At 39.2% G+C, this 24,647-nt stretch overlaps 3 protein-coding genes across 5 annotated transcripts; 2 read left to right on the top strand and 1 right to left on the bottom strand.

The window, feature by feature from the left end:
* Positions 1-593: 593 nt before the first annotated feature.
* On the top strand, positions 594-12,019 carry usp30 (ubiquitin specific peptidase 30). Of its 3 annotated transcripts, none has more exons than XM_071204407.1 (14): positions 594-767; positions 878-990; positions 4,476-4,585; positions 4,677-4,850; positions 5,649-5,752; positions 5,865-5,963; positions 6,689-6,734; positions 6,806-6,900; positions 6,984-7,043; positions 7,154-7,240; positions 7,374-7,454; positions 7,612-7,834; positions 7,920-8,031; positions 11,926-12,019. In XM_071204407.1, the coding sequence occupies exons 1-14, from the start codon at positions 726-728 to the stop codon at positions 11,927-11,929; spliced, it is 1,350 nt and encodes a 449-aa protein (XP_071060508.1). In that variant the 5' UTR covers positions 594-725; the 3' UTR covers positions 11,930-12,019. The 3 variants fall into 3 exon arrangements, with proteins under 3 accessions (XP_071060508.1, XP_033946596.1, XP_033946597.1); XM_034090705.2 differs by lacking the exon at positions 11,926-12,019 and adding an exon at positions 10,074-11,686 and having other exon boundaries at positions 595-767; XM_034090706.2 differs by lacking the exons at positions 594-767; positions 878-990; positions 11,926-12,019 and adding exons at positions 1,091-1,246; positions 10,074-11,686.
* alkbh2 (alkB homolog 2, alpha-ketoglutarate dependent dioxygenase) lies at positions 11,859-14,211 on the bottom strand. The gene is made up of 4 exons (XM_034090708.1): positions 14,153-14,211; positions 13,305-13,597; positions 13,026-13,224; positions 11,859-12,770 (listed from the first exon to the last, which is right to left on the bottom strand). Exons 1-4 carry the CDS (start codon positions 14,170-14,172, stop codon positions 12,461-12,463), a joined length of 822 nt encoding a protein of 273 aa, XP_033946599.1. The 5' UTR covers positions 14,173-14,211; the 3' UTR covers positions 11,859-12,460.
* A 48-nt stretch (positions 14,212-14,259) lies between these two features.
* unga (uracil DNA glycosylase a) lies at positions 14,260-23,572 on the top strand. The gene is made up of 9 exons (XM_034090707.1): positions 14,260-14,347; positions 14,487-14,541; positions 18,222-18,280; positions 18,608-18,808; positions 18,891-18,986; positions 22,497-22,594; positions 22,707-22,795; positions 22,901-23,079; positions 23,162-23,572. The coding sequence occupies exons 1-9, from the start codon at positions 14,342-14,344 to the stop codon at positions 23,300-23,302; spliced, it is 924 nt and encodes a 307-aa protein (XP_033946598.1). The 5' UTR covers positions 14,260-14,341; the 3' UTR covers positions 23,303-23,572.
* The last annotated feature ends 1,075 nt before the right edge of the window (positions 23,573-24,647 follow it).

Below are 24,647 nucleotides of genomic sequence, written 5' to 3'. Positions count from 1 at the left end.
AAAATTCCTTGTATATGTAAACGTACCTGGCAAACTTGATTCTGACTCCTACTTTTTGTCATAGCCTTATTTTATTATGGCTATAAATACATGTATTGTTTACTTTTCCACATCTACCATTCATATATTGCTCCTCCTGTTCTGGACCTTGTACTTTCCCATTATTTATTGTTTAGTATGTCTATTGTATGTTTCTTGTAATGTAAAACCTACTCGGTACTATAGACAATAACTGAAGTGTATAGGCCTTGTACATGTTTTGTTTTTCGGAAAGTGCATTAAAACAAAGATAATTCATAGTGCTTGATACACGCATTTTAATTGCATTAAAACAATTGGAACACAAATTGCAATAAAATAAAATAAAAAATGAAGTAGATGAAAGTAAAGATCCCAGAGATAGAGCAAATGATACAGAGGAGAAAACAATAAAATACCAACAAGCTAGACAAAAAAGCAAAGAAACATTAATGTGAAGTCAGAATGTGGATTTATGGTGGTATCTAAGCAACCGTGATTTAAAAAAAAAAAATTATTACAGCAGTCATTTAAAAATAAGTATATTCCCCGGATGTTGTTATGAACTTCTGTTGTTGTTTATTTTCAAACATTTCGAACAATATTAAGACCATATACAGTCTATGATTAAGACTCATAACAACTTCATACATATATTGCCAGCACTTCCTTGAGAGAGAGAGTACATCTAAAGAATATAACGTGTCATGAAACAATCCACCTCAGCATCTCGGTACGCTTCTTCAGGGGTGAGTTACTCTAATGATTCCGTTAATGTGCGCACCACGCATTTTGCTGGTCGGACTGTTAACTGTGAACACATCGGTGCTCTCTCCCATTATTTCCGTCCTGAAACCAGACATGGCCCCACAAACTGGAGTTCCGCCATGAAAGCAGCAGGATGTTGTGGTGCAGACCTGAAAGCTCTGATAAGCTTGTGAAGGAGTTTCTTGGCTCTGGACAAATCGTCAGGTAAAAGCTCTCCTCTGGCAGAAACATCACATACAGATTATTTATAGTGCAAGGGGTCAGGAGTTGAGCAGGTCATGACGCGTTCGACCTAAAGTGAAACATGCGCACCCACTGAGTCCGGGTTAAGTTGCTAAACCTGCTAACGATAAACACAACAATGAGAAGTGTCACTTATATTTCTATATAGTAGCTTTGGGTCTGTATCAAAGGAGGCAACAGAGCAGCCGAGGGCACACTATTAACCTCGATGTTGTCGGTAAGTTAGCCTAAAGCTAGCTCTGCTGCTGTTGCATGCTAATGGTGGTGTTAGCTGCTTCGTAGTGGTAGTTATACACGCAGAGGTGTAAAGTAAACAATACATTTACTCAAGTACTCTACTTAGAGGTGTGAAGAAACTGAAGTGGAAGACGTACTCGGATATTGTACTTGAGTAAAAGTAGAAGTACCAGAGTGTAGGCAATTAATACTCTGTTGAAAGTAAAAGTCCTGTATTCAACATTTGACTCAAATAAAAGTACACAACTATTGTCATCAACATGTTGTAGTACTTATGACTTATTATGCTAATTGGTCCATTTCAGAATGATATATATGATATTTTTTTATTATTACATTACATTGCTGACGCTGACGCTTTTATCCAAAGCGACTTACAATAAGTGCGTTCGACCAACACGTATTATAAATATTGATGCATTAAATTGTTATCAAAGCTGGTAAAGGTGCAGCTAGTTTTAATTCAGGTGAAACTAAAGTCTTATTTAAGTGTTGATTATATTTCAAATTATTTATCCAAACCTGCAAAGTAACTAAAGGTATTAGTTAGGTATCTGTTTGCTCTCCCTGAGGTTTCTCCCATTTTTTCCCCCTTAAACTGTGGGGTTTTCTCCGGAAGTTTTTCCTTGTACGATGTGAGGGTCTAAGGACAGAGGGTGTCGTTTTTCTCATACTGATATTCTGAACAATCTGTGCTGTTGTATTTGCTGTAAAGTGTCTCTACTGTAGGCTATTTGTATTATATGTACAGCATTTTGGCTCGACCAAAAATCGTTTATAAATGTGCTATATAAATAAAACTTGATTTGATTTGATTAAATAAATGTAGTGGAGTACAAGTACACTTTACTTTGCTACTTTTATTTAACAGTTTTTAGCTACCTTTAACAAAATGCACCTCAAATTAAACTAGGGGGCGGGGCTACCTCTTATATCACAAAAGAGTAAAATATATTACAAAAAGTCAGAACTTTGTTTGTCTACAACAGTAAAATGCTACTTGATGCAACAATATTATCTAGCAATGTCATATATATGAATCTAATTGTATACACACGTTAAGGCAATTTCTCTGCACAACGAGGACGTTTACTCTTTATACTTTAAGTACATTTAGCTGACAATACCTTTGTGCTTTTACTTAAATAAGATTTATTTGACTTTGTTTTAATCTTTATTCGCTCCATGTTTGTTTTTGTTTTATTGGTTTTTTTTACCCAGAAACAGTCAAAGGTTAACGTTTATGGATAAGATTACATCACACATATAATTTGTTTGTTTGTTTATTTGTTTATTTTATTTAAAGGACAGTGCACATTAATTCACATTGCTGTAAATGAGCCAGTATTAGCCAGCAGGCTAATTTTCAACTGTTGTCCTTGGCAAGATGTTAACTGACCACAACAAGACTAGAAAATAAAAACATAATTAAATAGAGTACAGCAGACAACATCAGTACACCAATAAATAAATAGCAGTACAACAATAAATAAATAGCAGTACAACAATAAATAGGAACAGTAGTACAACAATAGAGAGGAATAAACAAACATGCAAACAGATGAAATATCATCATACCTTGATTCAGTTAAAAGTGTTCACATTTTTGATTGTTTAAAAGCCAGTTCTTATGATTGTGGTTAAATATATGATAAGAGGTGTTATTCCTGATCTGTATTGGTATTGTGTTCCAGAGTGTAGGTGCCCTCACAGAGAAACAGTGTTTGCCAAAGGAACTGGACCTAAGAGGGACTACACAGTCCCCTCTTAGGGCAGACCTTGTGGTTCTGCTGTTTGAATTTTTCTGTTGTATAAAAGTGCAGAGTGGTGGGGGTGCCTTGCCGTTTAGAATTTTAAAAATGAGACATGCATCAGTGTGTTTTAATATATTTTCCCAGCTGAGCAGGTTATGTTTGTCCAGGATTTTGCAATGGTGGTATAGCTTTGGTTTTTTGTCAAAAACTTTGAGAGCTTGCTTGTAAAGTGACAGGATAGGCCTTAATGTTGTGCTATTCGCCTGGGTCCAGCTGGTCATACAGTATGTTAGGTGGGGAAGGATCATGGCAGTCATATAGAGTTTTGCAACAGGTGTTGTCAAACAGTTCCTTATATATCTAAAATTTGCTAGATTGTATTTAGTTATTTGCGTTACCTTTCTCACTTGTTTTTTGAAGGATAAAGTAGTGTCAAGGATAATGCCTAGATATTTGAAATGTGTAACTGTTTGAATGACCTCCCCAGACACATAGATTCCTCAGGGGTGGTGATGTCTCGCCACTTACCCTTACACACTGAACTCTGTCTGACAGATAGGAGCTCATCCAGTCTATTGCACTGGGGGAGAAATTAAAATAGGACATTTTGTGAATGAGTACTTGATGATTGACTGTATCAAAAGCTTTCTTAAGATCTAAGAAGATTGCTCCAACAATGCCTCCTTTGTCCATTTTTGATTTAATATTTTCCACAAGGAAACAATTTGTGGTCTCAGTTGAATGATTGGCTCGGAAGCCGAATTGCATGGGGTGTAGTGTGAAAGGACTACTGTTAAGATGTCCAGTCAATTGCTCAGCTACACATTTCTCAGAGATCTTAGACATGACAGGTAAAATACTAATGGGCCTATAGTTGTTTGCATCAGTTGTGTCCCCGGATTTGTGGACTGGCACAACAATGGCTAACTTCCAGTCTTTTGGTAATGTTCCCTCCCTAAAAGAGGTGTTAATTATTTTGGTAATTGTCCCTGTGAGGGTAGTAGCATGTTTCTTTAGAAACAGAGAATCCAGTCCTTGCTTTGTGCTCTCTATTCGGCAGTGCCAGACAGCTTATCAGGGTGTTTTATTATCTTAACTTTTTAGTGAACTGAACTATTTAATCAACACACATGTTCTGATTTGTTAGGTATACCCGGCTGTATCTAAAACAGTTTAATGAATAAGTCCTGAAACAAATTCTGATCAAATGTGAATTTTTTTGTGGATACAGTTTTAGACAGTTGACATAAATGTATGATCTTTTTGGAGATGCAGGTGTTGGGCACTGGAAAAACACATCAGTGTCATTATTGCATTGTAATCGACAACAGTGAAGTATGAAAGTGTATATTTACCTGCCACCATCACGCCTTACTTATTGTTATCACCTGTTGTGTATATCCCCTTCATTAAAATCATCCATTGTGTGTCATTAACATAATGTTTTCTTTTCAGAAACAAAATGATAAAGAACTGGGGTATCATCGGGGGGGTAGCTGCTGCGGTTGCAGCTGGAGTCTATGTGTTGTGGGGCCCAATTACAGATAGAAGGAAGAGAAAGAGAGGTAAGAGTCAGAGGGAACGTGTCATACACAGATTATATCCAGAGAACCGGTTGAAGATCAGGAACTTACAACAACCTGTGTTTTCCCTCAGGTATGGTTCCTGGTTTGTTGAACTTAGGCAACACCTGCTTCCTGAACTCTTTGCTTCAGGGTTTGGCAGCATGTCCGTCTTTCATCCGGTGGCTGGAGACGGTAATAGGATTGCCTCCAACCCAGTCCTGCAAAGACAATCAGCTGTCCACGACACTGCTCCAGCTACTCAATGGTATGTAAAACCATCCTATGGTTTAACAAGTGTGGTATTATCCAATGTGGACAAAGAATCCAACCATTCAGCTGTCTTTGTCATATTTTATATGACAGTTCAGTCAGAAAGCAAACTGTCTGCCGAGTGAAAGACGCAGAATAGAGTTTGCGTTTAAACACAGAGAAAGAAGAAAGGGGGGGTCAAGTGGCTCATTGAAAACCAACAGTGTCAGCACTGATGTGTGGGTGTAGATGTGTGTATGAGTGCGTATTGTAAATGTTTTATTTATTATCATGACTTGCTCTTATCTGTATTCAGTGATGTCATCTATTGTAAATATGTACAATGGTATAACAATGTTGTGGTATTTGTATTATTGCTTTTAGGATGTCTATCACCATCTGGCAAAGGGACTATCGATGAAAACTAGCCTTTTGGCTAATTCGAGTACTTTTACATGTTTTTAATATATTGATTAATGTACACTGTCCCTTGTTTTAAATCAATCAATTCAATTCAAAGCTTGGTGATAATGAAAGGAGAATGCTAGCAGTAAGGGAGGCAGTATCAAGAAGCTATAGGTCAAACTATTACATAGAGTGTAACAAATAACATTGTAAGAATCTTCTTTAAAAAGGACAATTCTCTAGCTAAGCAAAGACATTCAAGCCAGTAAAGAGATAAACATTAGCAAGTAAGAATCATAATATTAAAGTCATTGTATAGTTTGTTCTGTTAGACAAGTCACCAGAGTAGTGAACATGCGGTATTCATTCATATTTCTAATGAGGATGGTGATGGTGACTGCTCCGACAGGTCTGTCCAGAGACGAGCCGGGGGAGGAAGATATTCTCGATGCCGGGTGCCTCCTGGATGTTCTCCGACTGTACCGCTGGCACATCAGTTCCTTTGAAGAGCAGGTTAGTCAATAATGTTTTTAGGTGGTGTTTCCTTTGATATTTTCATACATGATGTTTGGGGCATTGTTTCATGTATTAACCGTTTTCTGTCTTTTTGTTTGTCCCCTCTCAGGATGCACATGAGCTCTTTCATGTTCTTACGTCTTCTCTGGATGAGGAGCGGGATCGGCAGCCGAAAATCGTTCCCTTGTTTGACATGCAGTCCCTCGAGGCAGGTTTTCATGTCCACACTCTCATTATATTAAAACAGCACTCGCATGCTCTGCAGAAGCTGTTCTGAACCAATTATACTGTATAACCATAGACTGATATAAACAGTCTATGCTCTCAGCCAGTGGGCCTCAGAGCGCCATCTAGTGGCCGTGGAGGTTATGATAAATTGGAACGTCGTTGAATTAAAAAATCTATTTTTAATGTCCCGAAGAGAACACAAATAAATAAAAAAACATGAAATAAAGTCACCATGCCAAAGCTAACACATTATCAGTTCAAGGCAATCGATCAGTTTTATGAAACAAAAAATGGATTTTGTAGACCAGACAGCGCCAGTAAAACTCCAAAGGAAATGTGGGTCACATTTCCTTTGGAGTTTTAAGACAGTTTTAATACATTACATTTGGATTCCTAATGGCTGCCAGTAATGGGTGAGAGTTAGCAGAATATTGATTTTGGTCATTAACGCTGATGGTGGCAAAAGGCCTATTTACAGCCCAGTTTATTTGATCTCCTTTTTTGTTTAATTACTTATTTTCTCAATTGTTTAGGAAGGTATATGTTTTGGAACATCGGTTGTATGGAGGGAAGCACCATTTCAAACCAAATTCTGCCTCCTACACCCTTATAAAAGTGAAATGTTAGTATGTGAACTGCAGCAGTGTTTAAGAGTGTCACAAATAACAATCTGGTTAATCAGTGTATGTGTTTGTTTAATACCAGAGCATTCCTGATCAAGATGAGAAAACTATGACCTGCAGAAGTCGAGGTAAAGAAACATGAAATGATGTAAATGTGAATATCAAACTGGAACTTATTTCATCTGTATTCCTTTTTCAGGCCCTCTGCATCCGATACCAAGTCCTTGGAAGTCTCAGAATCCTTTTCATGGTTGTTTAACAAGCAATATGTCATGCAAGCGCTGCGAACAACAAGTAGGTGTTCAGTTTTTTCGGACAGGAAAGGGTTGTTGTAGTTTTTTGTTGTTGATGTATTCCTCTCCTTTGCTTTTGGTTAGAGTCCGGTGCGGTACGACTCATTTGAGAGCCTTTCCCTGTCCATCCCTTTACCTCAGTGGGTAAGAAGATTTTTAGGAACACGTTAATACTAAAAGTTATAATGGTATCACAACTCAATACAGATTTTTGGTGTTCTGTTTGTCATCATTTGATCCGTCTGTGTCCTCAGGGTCGACCTGTCTCTCTAGATCAGTGTCTTCAACATTTTATTTCTTCGGAAACCATCAAAGAAGTGGATTGTGAAAACTGCACCAAGGTATACGGAAGTATCTGTCTTGCCTACTTCTGGTAGTCAACTTAAGAAAGAAGAATAGAATCAAAGCGAGGCAACTCTTGTGAAAAACCTACAAATGTTTTTATTGGTTTTATTGTGTCTCATTTCCCCTCAGCTTCAACAAGGGACCTCAGTAAATGGCGAAGTTCTTGGAAGCCAGAGGACAACATTTGTTAAACAGCTTAAACTGGGAAAGGTGACATTTTTATTAATATCACTATGCAATTACCTGATTAATAATACACTGCGAAAGCTTGTTTGTGCCCAATTTAGTAGATCAAAACTTCCCTTTATTTCTTAGTGAAAGATGTTTGAAGATGTATTGTTTTTTCCCTTCTTCCTCCCTCTGCTAGCTCCCCCAATGCCTCTGCATCCATTTACAAAGGCTGACGTGGTCCAACGAAGGCTCCCCCATCAAGAGACCGGAGCATGTGCAGTTTACAGAGTATCTCTCGATGGGCCGCTACAAACACAACGCTCACACACACAGAAGTCAGCGGATCAAATGTGCTCTGAATCCCAAAAAGGCAGAAGGTTCAGATGATTCCACGGAAAAGCTCTCCGCTAACGGCACTGGTGTGTTTTCTGAACTCTTTGATATCATTTGCTTCAGAATCCCTTTTTTTGTCTTCATGCATTTTGTTTCTCTTTTGTCTTCCAGGAGCAGAGCATCCGGACAACAATAACAAACCTTTTTCCAACGGAACATTTTCCTCTGTGTTTCTTCAGTCTCCTGGCTTGAACCCACAGCACGGCTTCACAAATGACTTCAGGTAACCTCAATGTCAAGATGCAACCTTACAATGAATACAATGCATATCAAGCTATTCTGAGCTGTGGTGCTAATCAAAGCCCATCAGCCCAACATAATGTTTTTTATTTAAAACTAAACACAGGGAAGAAGTGTCACTTTTTATGCTTTATATATCTGAAACAAACTCTAAGAAAACTGCAGGCCTGCTGCAACCCTTACTAACTTTAAGTCAAAAGTGAATACTTTTCTGTATCTGTACCTATTCTATTCTCTTGCTATTTTAACAACTGTGTTTAAATGTAACCTTATATTGTGCTTACTCTACACTAGGTCTTAATGCTTTAAATTGCCTTGTTGTTGAAATAGGCTTTCGAAATAAGGCGTTCAAGGCTTTTATTAGTCATACGTCCGTGCATAGCTACAGTTTAGTTATGACGATGAAAATCTTAGGTCACAGGCTCCTCCAACAGTGCAACACAATAAAACAGAAAAAAATAGTGCAAGTAAATACAAAAAAGCAAATAGTAAAATAGTGCAATAAGAGTCTTTATAAAACGGACAAGTCAAATCAAGCAATCTGATTGGTTCTTAGCCGTGATATACTGAGCGTATACCACGGGTAGAATTGTAAGTTACTTTTCACAACAAGTCAGTATCCCTCCGCGTCTGAGAAAAACAGTATACCGTTGGGTTGAAAAGCAAACTGCCTGCAGTTTGCTTTTCATACTGGAACAAGAAAGCAGGAGAGAAGTAACGGGGCAGAAACCCTCCTTTTTACGCAGCGGTCCAGACATACACATCAAACGGCAAAACATATTCAGTGTGCAGTTCCTTTGGCATTAGGGCAGGGATATCTAGATACTTTCCAAGGTTTGACATCATGAATTGAGCTACTTTTAAAGCAATCAACGATGTTTTCAAATCTGTAATCAAAGAGGTCCGCAAAAATACTATCGGCCAATCAGATTGCTTGATTTGACTTGTCAGTTTTATAAATATATTTACATTTCTTCTGTTACGAAACAAACTTACAAAGCATAAGATGGAAACATTTAAGATTAACTTCGACCTCCGGGGGGTCTTACTATGGAGGAGTGGATTGAGGAGTGCCTATCTCCAGAAAAAGAAGCACCTAAACGACGACATGCAGAGCTACGTGAAGAGCAGGTAGACCAACTGGAGAAGTACCACCATTCAAAAGCTTTCTGATGCGGGTCTTGAAACAAAGCAGAGAAAGTATGACCGTTAGTGGCCATAGGTGCGAAAGCTCTCTCTAGAGCTGCTGGAAGCCAAATCTCGGGGACCGGAGAAAGTGGAGCAATATTCTCACCACGCCGAGCAACAGCCTAGAACAACCTCAACAAGTAACCACGTAAGCCATGCTACTGATGCTGGACAGGTTTTCAGTGGGTGCAACATACAAATGAATGTAAATAAATAGCCAAATAATGAATCAACGCTCTCTGTCTAATATGTTCGCTAGCTGTTAGTGTTGTTGCATAGCAACCACCTCGCACTATGTTTCGCGCAGAAGGCAACGGAGGGACTATTTTATTTGGAACATCATTATTTACTAATAAAAACTATTTAAATTAGAGTGTGTATTTTTTTTTCATATTGTCACACTTGGTAACCGTTTTATAAAAGCAATAGCTCACTTCAGGCCGTGATATATGCTCATTATATCACAGCAAAGGGGGTTGTCGACCCTCCGCTTCGCGTCGGGCCGAACCACGCCCCTTAGCTGTGATATAATGAGCATATACCACGGCCTGTCGTGAGCTATTGCTTAAATATACAAGCTTTGCCTGTATAATGCATCGTTCTATATATCTCAAAGGTTCAAAGGGCTTTATTGTCATTTGCACAGTAACTACAGTGTAGATATGCAATGAAAAACTACACAGGCTCCTAAAACAATGCAACATAAATATGAATAAAACAAATAAAAACACGATAAAAATAGTGCATGTGCAGCATTGGAGAGGAGCTCGAGACACGGCAGCCCTCCACAGCGCAGCATCATAATATCTCTTCTGATTGTAGCGTCTCTCTTCCCAGTTCTACAGAGTACCTTTTCCAGCTCACGGCCGTGCTGGTGCACCACGGCGACATGCACTCGGGACACTTCGTGACGTACCGCCGCAGCCCCTGCTCGGCCCGCCCCTCCTCACCCTTCAGCTCCCAGTGGCTCTGGGTGTCCGACGACTCGGTTCGAAAAGCCAGCCTACAGGAGGTGCTGTCGTCCAACGCCTACATGCTCTTCTACGAGAGAGTCCGGAGGCTGAACCTCGCTCCGCGCTCGGAGGAGTAACACCGACTGCTGCCCGTCCATCAAACTGTCCCGGCTGTGTGTGGCCGTCAGGAGGGTTATGACTTTGTGACAATGAGACCAGGGAGGAACGCCATCCTGGGGTCACCGCGGTGTTTCTCTTACATCATGGATCACAGCATGTTGGACATCGTTGAATGGTGTCTTCTGAATCAGCGTTAGAAGGGCTGGGGAATATTAAAATCTGCAGATTGAAAAAAAAAAAAAAAAAAATCTTTCTTCATCCAACATCATGACAGTTTGAAACTTCATGTGAAAAATAATAAAGCAAATGCTACAATAATGATTTTATTTCACAAGGTAAATATTTAAACTCACCAAAGGAAAAAACTGACATTAACTTTTTTTTTTCTCATAAGGGTGAATGTTCAAACTCTACCAGCCATTCAATAGATTACCATTTCTACCAGATCTAGCAGCCACTGACTAACCATCAACCCCGGTTTGATATTAAATCCACGAGTGGACACTTTGCCTCCTCCAAAGCGGGATGCTCTCAATCCCAAAGATTATGGACCTGCATGATTTTTTTGTCAAGTATCTTTGATCGTGCCTCACTGCAATACTTTGACATGTGTAACGGTTTCTGTCATGCAGCATTTTGGCTTCAGTGGGACAAAAAACGGGAACATTTGACAATATAGTGCACTCTAAAGTGACAGCCCTGCTAATCATTGTTCATGTGTAAAGCTTACTGAACTCTGGCATTTCTATGATGCTGTGTAATGTTCCTGTTATGGTGTAACCACTGCCTGTCAACACTGAAGTAGCTAAAGCTATTTAGAATTTGTTGCACATTATGATGTCAATTAGGTATAACTTTTCCCAACTGTGGTTCTCATAAAAACGAATCAGCCTAATCATTGCTAACGGTGTATGTCAAACTATTGGAATTAATGTTTCTATGGACTTTTTTCACAAGAGGTTGAATTTGGTATTTTTCTATTTATCCAAGAGTCCTCACATTGTCATGTTTTGCAGAGTTGAGGTCAAAGTGCCATGTTGTCTTTAATGGTCAATATGTTTATTGTTTAACGCATTAAGCCATGTGTGCTAAATATGATGTTAACACAATATAATGCATCACAGCCATCTTGCTTGGTGTTGATGCTAACAAAGTGTATTAATCAGGTCTTTGGGTTAGTTATCCTGAATATAAATAATGATGTGAAGCTGCCGATTTGCTCCTACCAAACCAGTCAAATGGAGAAATGGCCTGGTTCAGAACCTCTTGTTAATGTTTGCAATTTGCACTGATGTATATTAACGTGAGTGTGTGTTTGCGTCCAATCTGTAAAGGTGATTGTTTTCAGGTATTAAAAAAAAAGACATATTCAGAGAATTATTAATATCATTGTCAGAGATTGTGTGTCAGCAGAGATGCTGAAGATCAGCCCACACTTACTGACCTGTCCTTGACCCAAACACTACAAGACTTTCAAGTGTTACCAAATGTTTCAAACTAATTATTTTCTCTGTAGAGATGTACATTTCTCAAAAAGAAATACAATGCATCATTTCAAGTGTTTTTTAGTGCCAAATGCTGACTGACAAAATAATCTTCTGATTCATCATTTACAGATAACTGCCAACATCTGCCAGGGATGGATCAGAAGCCACTTTAAAAACATTTTAAACCCATCCAAATCTGAGTCCGAACAAAGTCATTCTCAGACAACACATTGACCATAATAAAAAAAAACAAATGTGGGCATCTTCTTTGGAACAGCACACAACAAACCTTTCATTTTTTTTTTTTTTGTAATAAGGAAAGTGTTCCATCGCTCCTTTCTTTGGAGACATAGCCAGCTGCTTCACCATACAACTGGAGAACAAGATACTGAAATGATAGTTTGAAATCAAGTCAGTCAGACGTTTGGGTCATTTTTAACACATAAATTCACTGTAAAAAATATTCTGATTCTTAAGAGTCCAAGTAAACAGTCCTGACTTGTGCGGTCATCATAGTCTCTCAGATTCAGCTAAAAACCTATATTAGCTTAGTGTTATTTGTCCATGTGACCAAGAACAGCATGTGACTTGTCCGTTCAGCCTTAATTGTCCCTTAGTCAGAGGGTTCTTGGACCAATGGCCAGGTTGTTAATCCCCCTGCTGGTCATTTCTTTCTGTCAACTACGATGCGTCTAAATGTCAGGTTGATGCGAGGCAGGGAACTCTTCTTGCGGACAGGCAGGCTGTGGTACCAGAAAGTGTTGGTCGGGGAGTTCATGAGGAGTAGGCTCCCGTGAGCGAGCTCCAGCTTCACGGGTTCAATCTGCCTGAGGCTTCGTTTCCCCCGAGCATCTCTGTGCCGGAAGATAAAGTCTCGTGGCGCTCCCAGAGAGACGGAGGCGATGGGACAGAGGGGGTCCAGCTCCTTCTCATCATCACGATGCTCGCCCATGTGATCCTGGCCATCTTTGTACCTGGAGGCGAGAAGAAAATGTTTCAAGATTCAAAGGCTTTATTGTCATATGCACAGTAGCTACAGTGTAAATATGGTAATGAAAATATTATGTCCCAGGCTCCTCCAACAATGCAACATATAAGACATAAACAATAAAACTGATTTTAAAAACCATATAATAGTGCAAGATTATAATTTTAAATTGATTGAGATTTTAGCAGGGAGACAAATGTAAAACTTGTCTCTTTCCAGCTTTTATTCAGAAATGTCTCACCTGTTGACCAAGACGAAATTGAACGCTTGTCCAGTTGTTTTAGTGACAGCATCCCGTATATATTTCAAGGTTGGAGTCCAAGAGTTGGCTAAACGTGTAACTCTTGAATAAGTGTAGGTGAGACCTGCATCTCCATAGGTGGCTTGCTTTCTTGGTATATCGTACACCTTTCCAAACACCTGGACCTTAGCTTCTTCCCCTGGAACAAAAACAGCCACAATCGTTCAACTGTACACTACAACTTGTCCTAATGTTACAGAAAAAGGTTTGATATTGTACCTGTTGAGTACACCACCTCCTCCTCCAGCTGTTTAAAGAGGTTGTCTGCTTCTTCTTTGGAGAACAGCAGAGCATAATCACAGTCTAGTCCTTCCGCCTCTATGTTCTGCCAGGGAACAGGATGAGAAAACTCCTCATCTTCCTCATCCTGCTCCACCCCCTCATCACTCTCCAGTTTGATCTTCTTCTGTGGACTTCTGGCTTCACTAATGAAGGAGCGTTTTTTCACAAACGTTTCCATTGCAGTCACCTGTTGTCTGGGCGGGGTTCTCTGTTTAAGGATTGTTAAGGACCTGGATGACGAAAGAAAATAAAAACATTGTCAATTGTGAGATTTATATAAAGAACTGTGAAACAAATCTTCAGAGTGGGTCTGCATCAAGTTTACTTCTCACCAATATTATGTTTGTTATTTTTTTGTTGTATTCAGTGCTTTATTATTTATTATTATTATAAGTATAATAACGCAACTCACAATTATTTTTTAAATTAAATAACCTGTTAGCTACTAATTCATATTAATGACTAGTTATGTCTAAAATGATGTGCGATAATAGTGAAAACTGTCCCTGAGCCCAAGGTTAAAACTGTTCAAATAATAAACACATGTAATTTACTATGATAAAAGACACTGAAGAAGCAGTAAATCCTCACATTTCTGAACATGGAACCACATTCATTTTGGCATTTTTCTTGAAAATGACTCTTTTTCAAAATAGACGATTCATTTATTTGTAATGTGGCCCATTAATGATCCCAACATGCCTTTATGCACAACGTAAAACAAAACCAACAGCCATAATAACCAATACAACTTGACGCAGAATAGATTTCACGGTAAACTTTACACAGAATTGATGAAAACCATAGATTGTTCTCGAAGCAATGCTCGACCCTTTACTTTGGTTATGGCTAGAAAGGATCCATCTGGTGTACAACTCTCGCAAGAGTTTGCAAGTCACGTGGCTGAATGTTTACGTGTGTCACTGTCAGGCAGCCTTTCAGTTACGATCGTTAACATCAGTGCGCCACAGCAAATGATGGTGAGAAGCTAAACTATCTATTAATGATGTCAATGACAGGGACTGTGATTGTTGAAATAGGGTGTTAGCGGTCTTGCTGTTCAAAGAAGAATGACAACACTGTAGATCACCAACACTATGGTTTATTTTTTATTCACAGGCAAGTCAACGTTGTCGCAGTAAAAGTCCCAAGATAGCTCCTGGTGCAATCAAAGGTTCCCTTTCAGTGTTTTACTATAATGTCTGATGTTTCTCTATTAATATTGCTGCTGCTGTGTATGTTGCATGTGTTTCCGAGCCGCTCCGATTACAACGAGAGTTATATTTCGTATATGGCTTCGCCCTCTGGCTATCGCTATTGGGCAGGGCCGGACTGGGACAATAAATCAGGCCGGGAATTATACACCCAGCCAGGCCACTACCAGTTTACTTTTGTGCTATTTTCCTGGATTTATTTGTCAATATTTACAGCGTTGCTACCCATAGTGATAGCCCTAGACTTTAAATCTACTACGCACTACCCCAGAATAGACATATGGACACGACGCTGAAGTTGGCTTCCGATTCGGCAGTTAAGGGGAAAGTTAAGGGACATTTAATTTACAGCGCTGAGCGAACAATCCTCCGTGTTTGAACCTCTTAAATCGCTGCATAGCCGATTTATTTGGACTGGATTATCCCAGAGAGTCTAAAGATTCTTTATAACCCAGTTTGAGATTTGTGAAACCTTTATTCTATTTGTGAAAATACAAAAAAGGAGATTGCACTGCTTTTTTCGCATCCTGACCACATTAGACCAGGTCCTGATCTGAAACCACTAGACCTACACTCATCAAATCTGGACTGGATTATCCCACGGAGGCTAAAGATTCTTTATAACACAGTTTCAGATTTGTGAAACCTTAATTCTATTTGTGAAAATACAAACAAGGGAGATTTCAGTGCTTTTTTTTTTAAATCTAGACCACATTAGACCAGGTGTTTTATCGTTAATGTCAGATATGTACTAAGTAAATACATTTGTTCCTGCTCAAGATTAGATTCAACTTGATTGTTATTGCACATATTACAGGTACTGAGACAACAACATGCAGTTTAGCTTCCAACCAGGAGTGCAACAAGCAGTAAAGTGAAAAGTAATGTACACAATCTACAGAATAAAATATAGAATGAATTGAATGATGAATAAACAGTGAGGGGTATGAATACGCTAGATATACACAGCAGCCTGTGAGCAGTGAACAGTAGGCGTGTTTGAGACGCGTTGCGGCTCGCCTCGAAAGTAGACGAGAATAGCCGATCGCAGCCGGGGGAGGTCTCAAAAAGCTCGCCTGAAGTCGGACAGCTCGGAGTCGGCTTCTTCTTCTTCGTCTTCTTCTTCTTCTTCTTCTTCTTCTTCTTCTTCTTCTTCTTCTTCTTCTTCTTCTTCTTCTTCTTCTTCTTCTTCTTTTTGGCGGATTGCAAACAACTTTAAGGTGCATACCGCCACCTCCGGAGTCGGCTTGACTCGGTTTGCATTTATAAAGAATGCACACATGTGTTTAATCGTTAATGTCAGGTACTAAGTAAATACATTTGTTCCTGCTCAAGATTAGATTCAACTTTATTGTTATTGCACATATTACAGGTACTGAGACAACGAAATGCAGTTTAGCTTCTTACCAGGTGCAACAAGCAGTGAAGTGAAAAGTAATGTACACAATAGACAGAATAAAATATAGAATGAATTGAATGATGAATAAACAGTGAGAGATATGAATACACTAGATATCAGCCTGTGAGCAGTATGAACAGTGTGTATGAATGTGCTAAGATATATAAAGCATGAAAACGGTAAGCAGTATAGTATAAAATATATAGATATTAATTTCATGATGATAAACATTGTGGAACAATGATGAAAAATGGGAATGGATGTGGCGACGTAAAACTGACACAAAACAACAACAAACTTTTGCCGAGCCAATTGGAGAGTTTCATCAGCAGCACGTGGTAAAAACCACCAATGAGCGCTCAGCTCGATACCAGCGAGCCGTTTCCCATCAAGCATTTCGCTTCCGCAGCCCGTGGAGAGGAACTGCGCCGCCTCGCCGCGCCTCGCTCAAGGCTGCGAGCGTCTTTGTCCCGCGAGATTTCAACGTCTCATGTAGGCGAGCCTACATGAGTTCTTATTATACATCCATGGAGCCTCCAGAGCAAGTCGGACACAATTTCATTTAATTTCAAACCTTTATTTAACCAGATTGGTCCCATTGAGATCATAGATATCTTTTTCAAGGGAGACCTGCAGCATATAGTTTCCACATGAAACATAAAACAATAAAGGACATTATACATTATATTTACAGGATACATAGTTATAGACATTTACAAGTGCCCATTGTATCAGCAAGCATTTCATTTAGCCCAGCTTTAAAAACATGCAGAGGAATGAGATTGCTCAGTTTCAATTCTTGCTGAAGATTGTTGCAAGTAAGTGGAGCTGCGCACATAAAAGCTGTCTTACCTAAGACAGTCCTTGCTCTTGGCACATCTAACAAGACTACATCATGTGACCACAGACAATAGCTGCTTGCAACTCTCTGTGTTATCAGAGAGCAGATATAATACGGGAGTTTACCCAACAAAGCTTTATAAATAAACGTGTACCAATGACTGAGCCTCCGTACAGAGAGTGATGGTAAACCTGCCTTGGTATACAGGGTACAGTGATGTGTAAGTGCTTTACAATTTGTGACAAATCTCAGAGCACTGTGATATGCAGCATCCAATTCGCTCAGTTAATTGGCAGGTGCATTCATATACAACACATCACCATAGTCCAGCACAGGTAAAAAGGTCACAGTGACTAGCCTTTTCCTGGCCTCAAGCGAGAAACAGGACTTGTTTCTGAAAAAGAACCCTAGCCTAACCCTCAGTTTTTTAAGCAGGTTATTGACATGAAGTTTAAAAGAGAGACAATCATCAAGCCAGATACCAAGGTATTTGTAACAGGCAACAACTTCAAGTTTTGTTCCTTGCGTAGTTACAATATCTAAAACAGGCTCTGGTGTCTTTTTTGCTTTTGAAAAGAGCATTACCTTGGTTTTATCAACATTCAAAAGAAGCTTTAGTTCAGAGAGCTGAGTCTGAATAATGTTAAAAACAGCCTGTAATTTAACAACAGCCTCTTTAATGGAGGGACCTGCACAATACATTACAGTATCATCCACATAAAAATGTAAAGTAGCTTCATCCACATTATCACCTACGCTGTTAATATATATGGAGAATAAAAGTGGTCCTAAAACAGAACCTTGTGGTACACCATTAGAAATGTTTAACCACTCAGAAGACAGTCCATCAAAATGAACACCTTTCAGAGAGGTAGTTCACAAACCACCCCACTGCATGGCTGGACATGCCAATACTGAGTAGCCTCTGCTTTAAAATGCGATGATCAACGGTGTCAAACGCTTTGGAAAGGTCAATAAACAGAGCTGCACAACTCTGCTTATTATCTAAAATACTAGTAATGTCATTTACCACTTTCATTGTCGCAGTGATGGTGCTGTGTTTCTTTCTGAATCCTGACTGATGTTTAGACAGGATATCATTTATACATAAAAACTCCTTTCTCCAAGACGGATCCTTTCTAGCCATAACCCTTTACTTTACCTGCTACAAACTGTGGAAAACCCCAAACAGCAGTGTGTGTCTTGAACAGATCTCAGCTCATTGACGTAACCCCGGTTCGTCACTTCGTGATGGCGCGAACACTTCAGTCCCAGAGAGAGGGTGCTGGTTTTAGTTATCCGTTTAGCCCACATCCGTTTCGCTCTTACCTTAGCTTACCGTCCAGGTGTTTCAGCAAAAATGATTGGACAAAAAACGATTAACTCATTTTTCTCTCCAGTCTCAAAAAAGAGGATTTCTAAGGACGTAAATGAATCCGAGAAGGATGCAAAACACCCGGTGAGCACAATTTATATTATTTGTCATTTACCATTAGCCTCATGTAACGTGTGTAATGCTAAAAGATGCATATTAAAACATCACTTACATTGATTGTACTTGCATTAGTATTTAAAACAGGGAAGGGATTCGTAGTTTCCCGCGACACGTGCAGTGTAACCCAAGCTGCGTTCACAAGCACTGCTGTGTTATTGATTGTTGATAAACGTGGTGCAATAGTCCGCCCCCTACGATATGTTTGTACTACATTGTCGAAGGTTTTTAAAGCCTCAAGGTGCACCTTTCTCTCAAGTTTTGTATTTTGCTCAATACACCAAAATTGTGCAGAAGAAGCCAAAGTCCTCGGCGGCGGAGTCGGAGGTTTCCAGCCCGTCTCCTGCTCCTCTGTCCCCGGATCAGCTGGAGAGGATCGCCCGCAACAAGAGAGCCGCAATAGAGGAAAGGACTTCCGCAGAAACACCTCCAGGGTTTGGGGAAAGCTGGAGAGAGGGACTGTCAGTAGAGTTTGAAAAGCCTTATTTTAAAAACGTAAGAGAAAAACTAATAAAACTGCTCGTATAGTAAGCCTCGTGTTTCGAACAGTTTGAATAACTTTATATCTGTGCCACAGTTGATGGATTTTGTTTCTCAAGAGAGGAAGAGCTGCACTGTGTACCCTCCTGCTGAAGAAGTCTTCACCTGGACCCAGATGTGTGACATCCGAGATGTGAGTTTATCTGTCTGTACCCTTTAAACCCCCTTCATTTTTTATTGATATATGATAAGAAAAAAAAACAATGGCTTATTTACATAAAAAGCTTGAAATACACCCTTCCTATTTCTCCTTATTATAATCAATCTGAGGCTTCTGTTTTGAGGGATGAGCCGCCAACACTCACAAGCATAATTTACCTACATTTGATTGATTTTGCTAACTTATAAGTAGGGATGCACGATATTGGTTTTTTGAAACCGATAACGATAACTTCCTGCTTCTCAAGACCGATACCGATAACCGATAATAATATAATATATATATATTAAATGTACCTGTAGTTTTTGCACACCTGGTGGTAAAAAAAAGACTAGTAGTGAGCAAATGACATGAGCATTACTACTATGAACAAAACCAAGAACAGTTTTGACTCTTCAAAGTGACCATATTTATTTTTCAAAAGAAAGTTCTTGCCTTTTTCAAAAGCCTCGTCGATAGGGAAAAGCCCCGGTGCCTTTGCAGCTGGCTTTGGATTCGCCGCTAGTTTAGCAGCGCAGGCGTCTTCGTACACTTGTAACACACTATCGTAGCCATGGCGATGTTTCAGGTGACTAATCAGGTTGGAAGTATATAGCTCGTTGCCTTTTTCCCTCCTCGTGGTTCGTACGGTCATTGAAAACCTGGAAAAGTCATGGAAATTCAAAATGCAAATTCCAGGCCCTGGAAAAGTTATGGAAAACAATTTTTCCCAAAGTTTTGGAAATGTAACTAAAGTTGCGTAAAATATAATTTACATTTTATCTAATCGCCGAAATAATCTGCGGTCGCGAGCTGTTATGTGCACATCATGACGCGCATGGTGTTATTTTTTAATATATGAAGCGTGAGCTGTGTGCTCGAGTCTTCCTGCCTGTCGGCTGAACTCTGCTGCTCCGGTATGAGGGTCAGCTACATTAGCTGTGTCAGCTACGTTAACTGTGCGGAGTCACTGTGGCACAGACTGAGCCGCTGGTGAACAGCTGTTGGAACGGGCCGTTCAGGTGTTCAGAGCAGAGCTCCCTGTCGGAGCGGCAGAGCGTGATGTGCACTGAAACGTTTTCTGTCACAATATCATTTAAGGAATCGTTGAGCTAGCTAGATAGCATACATTGTCACTATCTGCTAATGTTAGCTTTAGCCTTCGTTTTCTAATAGTTTTTTTCATAGGCTATAAACGGAGGTGGTATAAGTATAGATATTGTGCTAGAGTAAAAGTAGAAGTACTCAGATATTGTACTTGATTAAAAGTAGAAGTACTCAGATCTTGTACTTGAGTAAAAGTAGAAGTACTCAGGTCTTTTACTTGAGTAAAAGTAGAAGTACTCAGGTCTTGTACTTGAGTAAAAGTAGAAGTACTCAGATCTTGTACTTGAGTTAAAGTAGAAGTACTCGGATAAGTAAAAGTAGAAGTACTCAGATCTTGTACTCGAGTAGAAGTACTCAGATATTGTACTTTAGTAGAAGTACTCAGATCTTGTACTTTAGTAGAAGTGGAAGTACTCAGATCTTGTACTTAATAAAAGTATAGTACTCAGATGTTGTACTTGAGTAAAAGTAGAAGTACTCAGATGTTGTACTTGAGTAAAAGTAGAAGTACTCAGATCTTGTACTTGAGTAAAAGTAGAAGTACCAGAGTGTAGGAATACTCTGTTACAGTAAAAGTCCTGCATTCAAAAGGTTACTCAAGTAAAAGTACAAAAGTATTATCATCAAAATATAGTGAAAGTAGCGACAGTAAAAGTAGTCTTTGTGCAGATTGGTCCATTTCAGAATAATATATATGATATGTTTTATAATGATTGATTATGAAAGTGTTCTCAAAGCAGGTGAAGGTGCAGCTAGTTTGAATGACTTTGTATTCTGCAGGGTAGCTTGTGGATTTACTCCAGGTGGAACTAAAGTCTGATTTAACACTTAGTACAAGTATCTCAAAATTGTACCCACGTATAGTACTTGTTGAGTTTATGAACTTAGTTACTTTACACCAGTGGCTATAAAGATAGAAAGACTAAGCCTTGCACAGAGGCATGACAATACATTTTCAAAATGCTTAACAGTGCTGCCAAAATTATAAACTGACTGCTACACAATTAAAATAAATGCTTTTATATATTTCTATTAGATGTGACTCTTTGGCGTTTCTGTTATTATTGACACTGCTGCTTTCAGGGGGTCAGGGGTCGGGTCCTTGTCACCTTTTTCATACCTGATGACTTTGCCTCCCTGACTACAGTTGCTTTAGCGTGTAGAAGCTAGTAAGCCTACTATTTGATTTGTTTTAGATAGGCACTACATGTTTCATATGCAGACCTTATTTTCCTGTTCCATGTTAAAATAAACTATTTTCAGGTCATGGAAAATTAGGTAAAGGTCATTGAGAAGTCATGGAAAAGTCATTGAAAATCATTGGTGAGAAAGTGTATGAACCCTGAATCAGGTTTGAAGTATTATAGCTCGTTGCCTTTTTCCCTCCTCGTGGAACTTCTGCATTGCATTTGTTAATACAAATATCAAGCGAACTATCTAACTCTGAAACTTTGAAATAGTCCCATACTACCGACGACATGTTTGTTTACTGTCCTGGTTTCACGGCCGCAGTGCACACCATTTACGTCACAGCCAGGCATGAGTTAGGGAGCGCTGGATTTGTGAAAAACTCCCCTCTTCCTAAACCACTAATACCACAGTACTGGCAAAACGGGAGGAGCCGAGTGAAAAACAAGCGCCCCTCATCCCAATCCACCCACATCGCAGTATTTTTTCTTTTTTTTTTACCCAAAAAATATATTGTATATTATCGGGGCTATTAATACTTTTATCGGGTTTATCGGGATGACGTCATAATTCCTAATATCGGACCGATAATTATCGTGCACCACTACTTATAAGTTATAACTGAACTTATGAGGCAGTATACCTCTAAGTAAGTGGCCCTGCCCTTCATATATTTTTCTGTATGTGGCCCTCGGTGAAAAAAGTTTGGACACCCCTGCTCTAGATAAACATCTTTTACTGTTGATATGTACACATGTAGGCTACTGTTCTGTTTGGTTTATTTTCAATTTTTTTGTACTGCTTATGTATACATTGGCTGTTTATATCTATTTTCCTTAACTTTTCATTCATGTAATGCGTCTACATGCTGCTGTGACAAAATAATTTCCCTAACTGGGATCAATAAAAGTATATCTTATCTTAACAAACATACCCCCAAACAATAAACTTAAACCGTTTTATTTATTTATTGTGAGACATCCTCCCTCTCACTACGCTCATGCAGTATTACATTGCATTCATAGCTTTTGGGACATAAATTGACAAGCATATCTTAGCACCTCCCATGCTCTAATCCATAAAAAGCCGCCTACACAATGCAGCAGGCACTGAGGACAACACATGGATAATTAAAGTGCAACGAAAAATGGAAAATCCGAGTTAGTGGCAACTTATTTTGTGTTGCTGAAGACCTGTCTCTATTTCTAGGTCAAAGTGGTGATTCTTGGCCAGGATCCATACCATGGTCCTAACCAAGCCCATGGATTGTGCTTCAGTGTAAAAAAGCCAGAGCGTCCTCCACCCAGGTTAAAACATGTTCATTATCTCATTATCTTCTTCTTCTCTAAAATCACACAATGCAGTCATGTGCAATGCTTTGACATATTTAACACACATTTTGATGTTTTTTATTTGTAGTTTGGAGAACATGTACAAAGAACTGGTGACGGACATTGAAGGCTTTCAGCACCCTCGACACGGAGATCTGACTGGATGGTCCGAACAAGGTTATTTAAAAAAAAAAAAAAAAAAGCAGTTTGTTGAATGTTTACGCAAAGATGATGGCAATTATCTGACTGCCGTCTTCTCCATCTGTGTCCTGGCTCAATCAGGTGTGTTGTTGCTCAATGCTGTGTTGACCGTCCGAGCGAGCAACGCCAACTCCCACAAAGGCAGAGGCTGGGAGACGTTCACTGACGCCGTCGTGAAGTGGCTCAGCAACAACCAGCAAGGCCTGGTGTTCATGCTTTGGGGAGCGTATGCTCAGAAGAAAGGAGCTGCCATTGATGGGGTTAGTCTGCAGCACTGTGGTTTTAAAAGAAAGCGTATTTCTAATGTTCATGCATCTAAGTTTATGTTTTCTGTGTCTGCAGAAACGCCACCTCGTCCTGCAGGAGGTGCATCCTTCCCCCCTGTCCGCTCGTAGAGGATTCTTCGGGTGCAAACATTTCTCCAAGGCCAACGAGTACCTGGTGCAATCGGGAAAGTCTCCCATAAACTGGAAGTCTCTTTGAACTGTTTTTCATGGTTCTCAACATGAATGTTAGTTAACTACAGATCAAAACCCACCCATAAGCTTCCTGTTTTATCAATATAATGTGCAGATATTTCTTTATGAGAGTCAAGAGTTCATGTCAGTAGTTGAAAATATTAAGTGTTTAACACTGAATATTCTTAAATATATCTTTCTCAATATGTTTTTCCAACATTGTAAATATGTCTGTGTTTTCTGTTCACTTTTTGTTATTGCAATGTTGGTTCTATTAAAGAGGTTCTAAATAGTGGATATTGTTTCTTAATGTGATCACTCAGCCAGCTACCTCAGATACACATACCAAGTGGAGCAGTTCACGTCCCACTGCATTTCAGAATCACTTCACATTAGTGGTTTCTTTTTGTTTTAGTAAAATAACGTGTGGATCATGCACAAGGCTAAATAATAAGGCCACTGCTTTTCCTGCAAGTAAACATGTCTGCCATGATGATGGTCAGTCATTTCACCAGCTGTCACTTTACTTAAACTAACACAAGTTGCTTGAGTTTAATTAACATGCAGTCAAGTTAAGTCAAATTAACCAGTGGTGTAAAGTAACTAAGTACATTTACTCAAACTCAAGTACAACTTTGGAGAGACTTGTACTTGAGAATTTCCTTTTTTTCCCCCTTATACCCCAATACAGGTAAAGGTAAAAGGTGCACTTTTACTCCACTACATTTATGTAATACCTTTACTGCAGTTACTTAGCATTTTTTAAATGTAAAATATAATCAACATTTAAATAAGACTTGCGTTACACATGGAGTAAAATTAATATGCTACCCTTCAGTGTACAAAGTCATTAAAACTATTCCACTTTTACCAGCTTTGATAACACTTTAATGCATCAATAATTATAATACAAACATATGTTATTCTTAAATGGGCGAATCTGAACTTTTACTTTTGGTACTTTTAGTATATTTTGATGCTAATACTTTTGTACTTTTACTTGAGTAACAGTTGTAATGCAGGACTTGTAACAGAGTAGGCCTATCCTAAACTCTGGTACTTCTACTTCTGGTACAAGATCTCAGTTCTTCCATAACTTCTCCCACTTCTGAAATCAATTTATATAAAACATAATGCAGGGAAGTTGCCTTGTTTAAAACTAGAAAAATAAACACTGTCCTTTTAATAAATTGACCTTTACAACAGCACCCTCATGTGCAGAATCATAGACATATAAAGAGTAGACGCCGCATCGACCGCTGCTGCCTATTGGCGCTGACGAGCCGTGGGGCCGCCATCTTGGACCGGTCACCCGCTCCACTCAGTGTAATCTGTCTGGCAGGCGCAATGAAGTGTCAGCGCATTTTATC

Source organism: Pseudochaenichthys georgianus, chromosome 9 (assembly GCF_902827115.2).
Source record: "Pseudochaenichthys georgianus chromosome 9, fPseGeo1.2, whole genome shotgun sequence".
Classification (NCBI taxonomy): Eukaryota; Metazoa; Chordata; class Actinopteri; order Perciformes; family Channichthyidae; genus Pseudochaenichthys; species Pseudochaenichthys georgianus.
The sequence above is the reverse complement of the archived record's forward strand: the minus strand, read 5'-3'. Positions and strand labels throughout refer to the sequence as shown.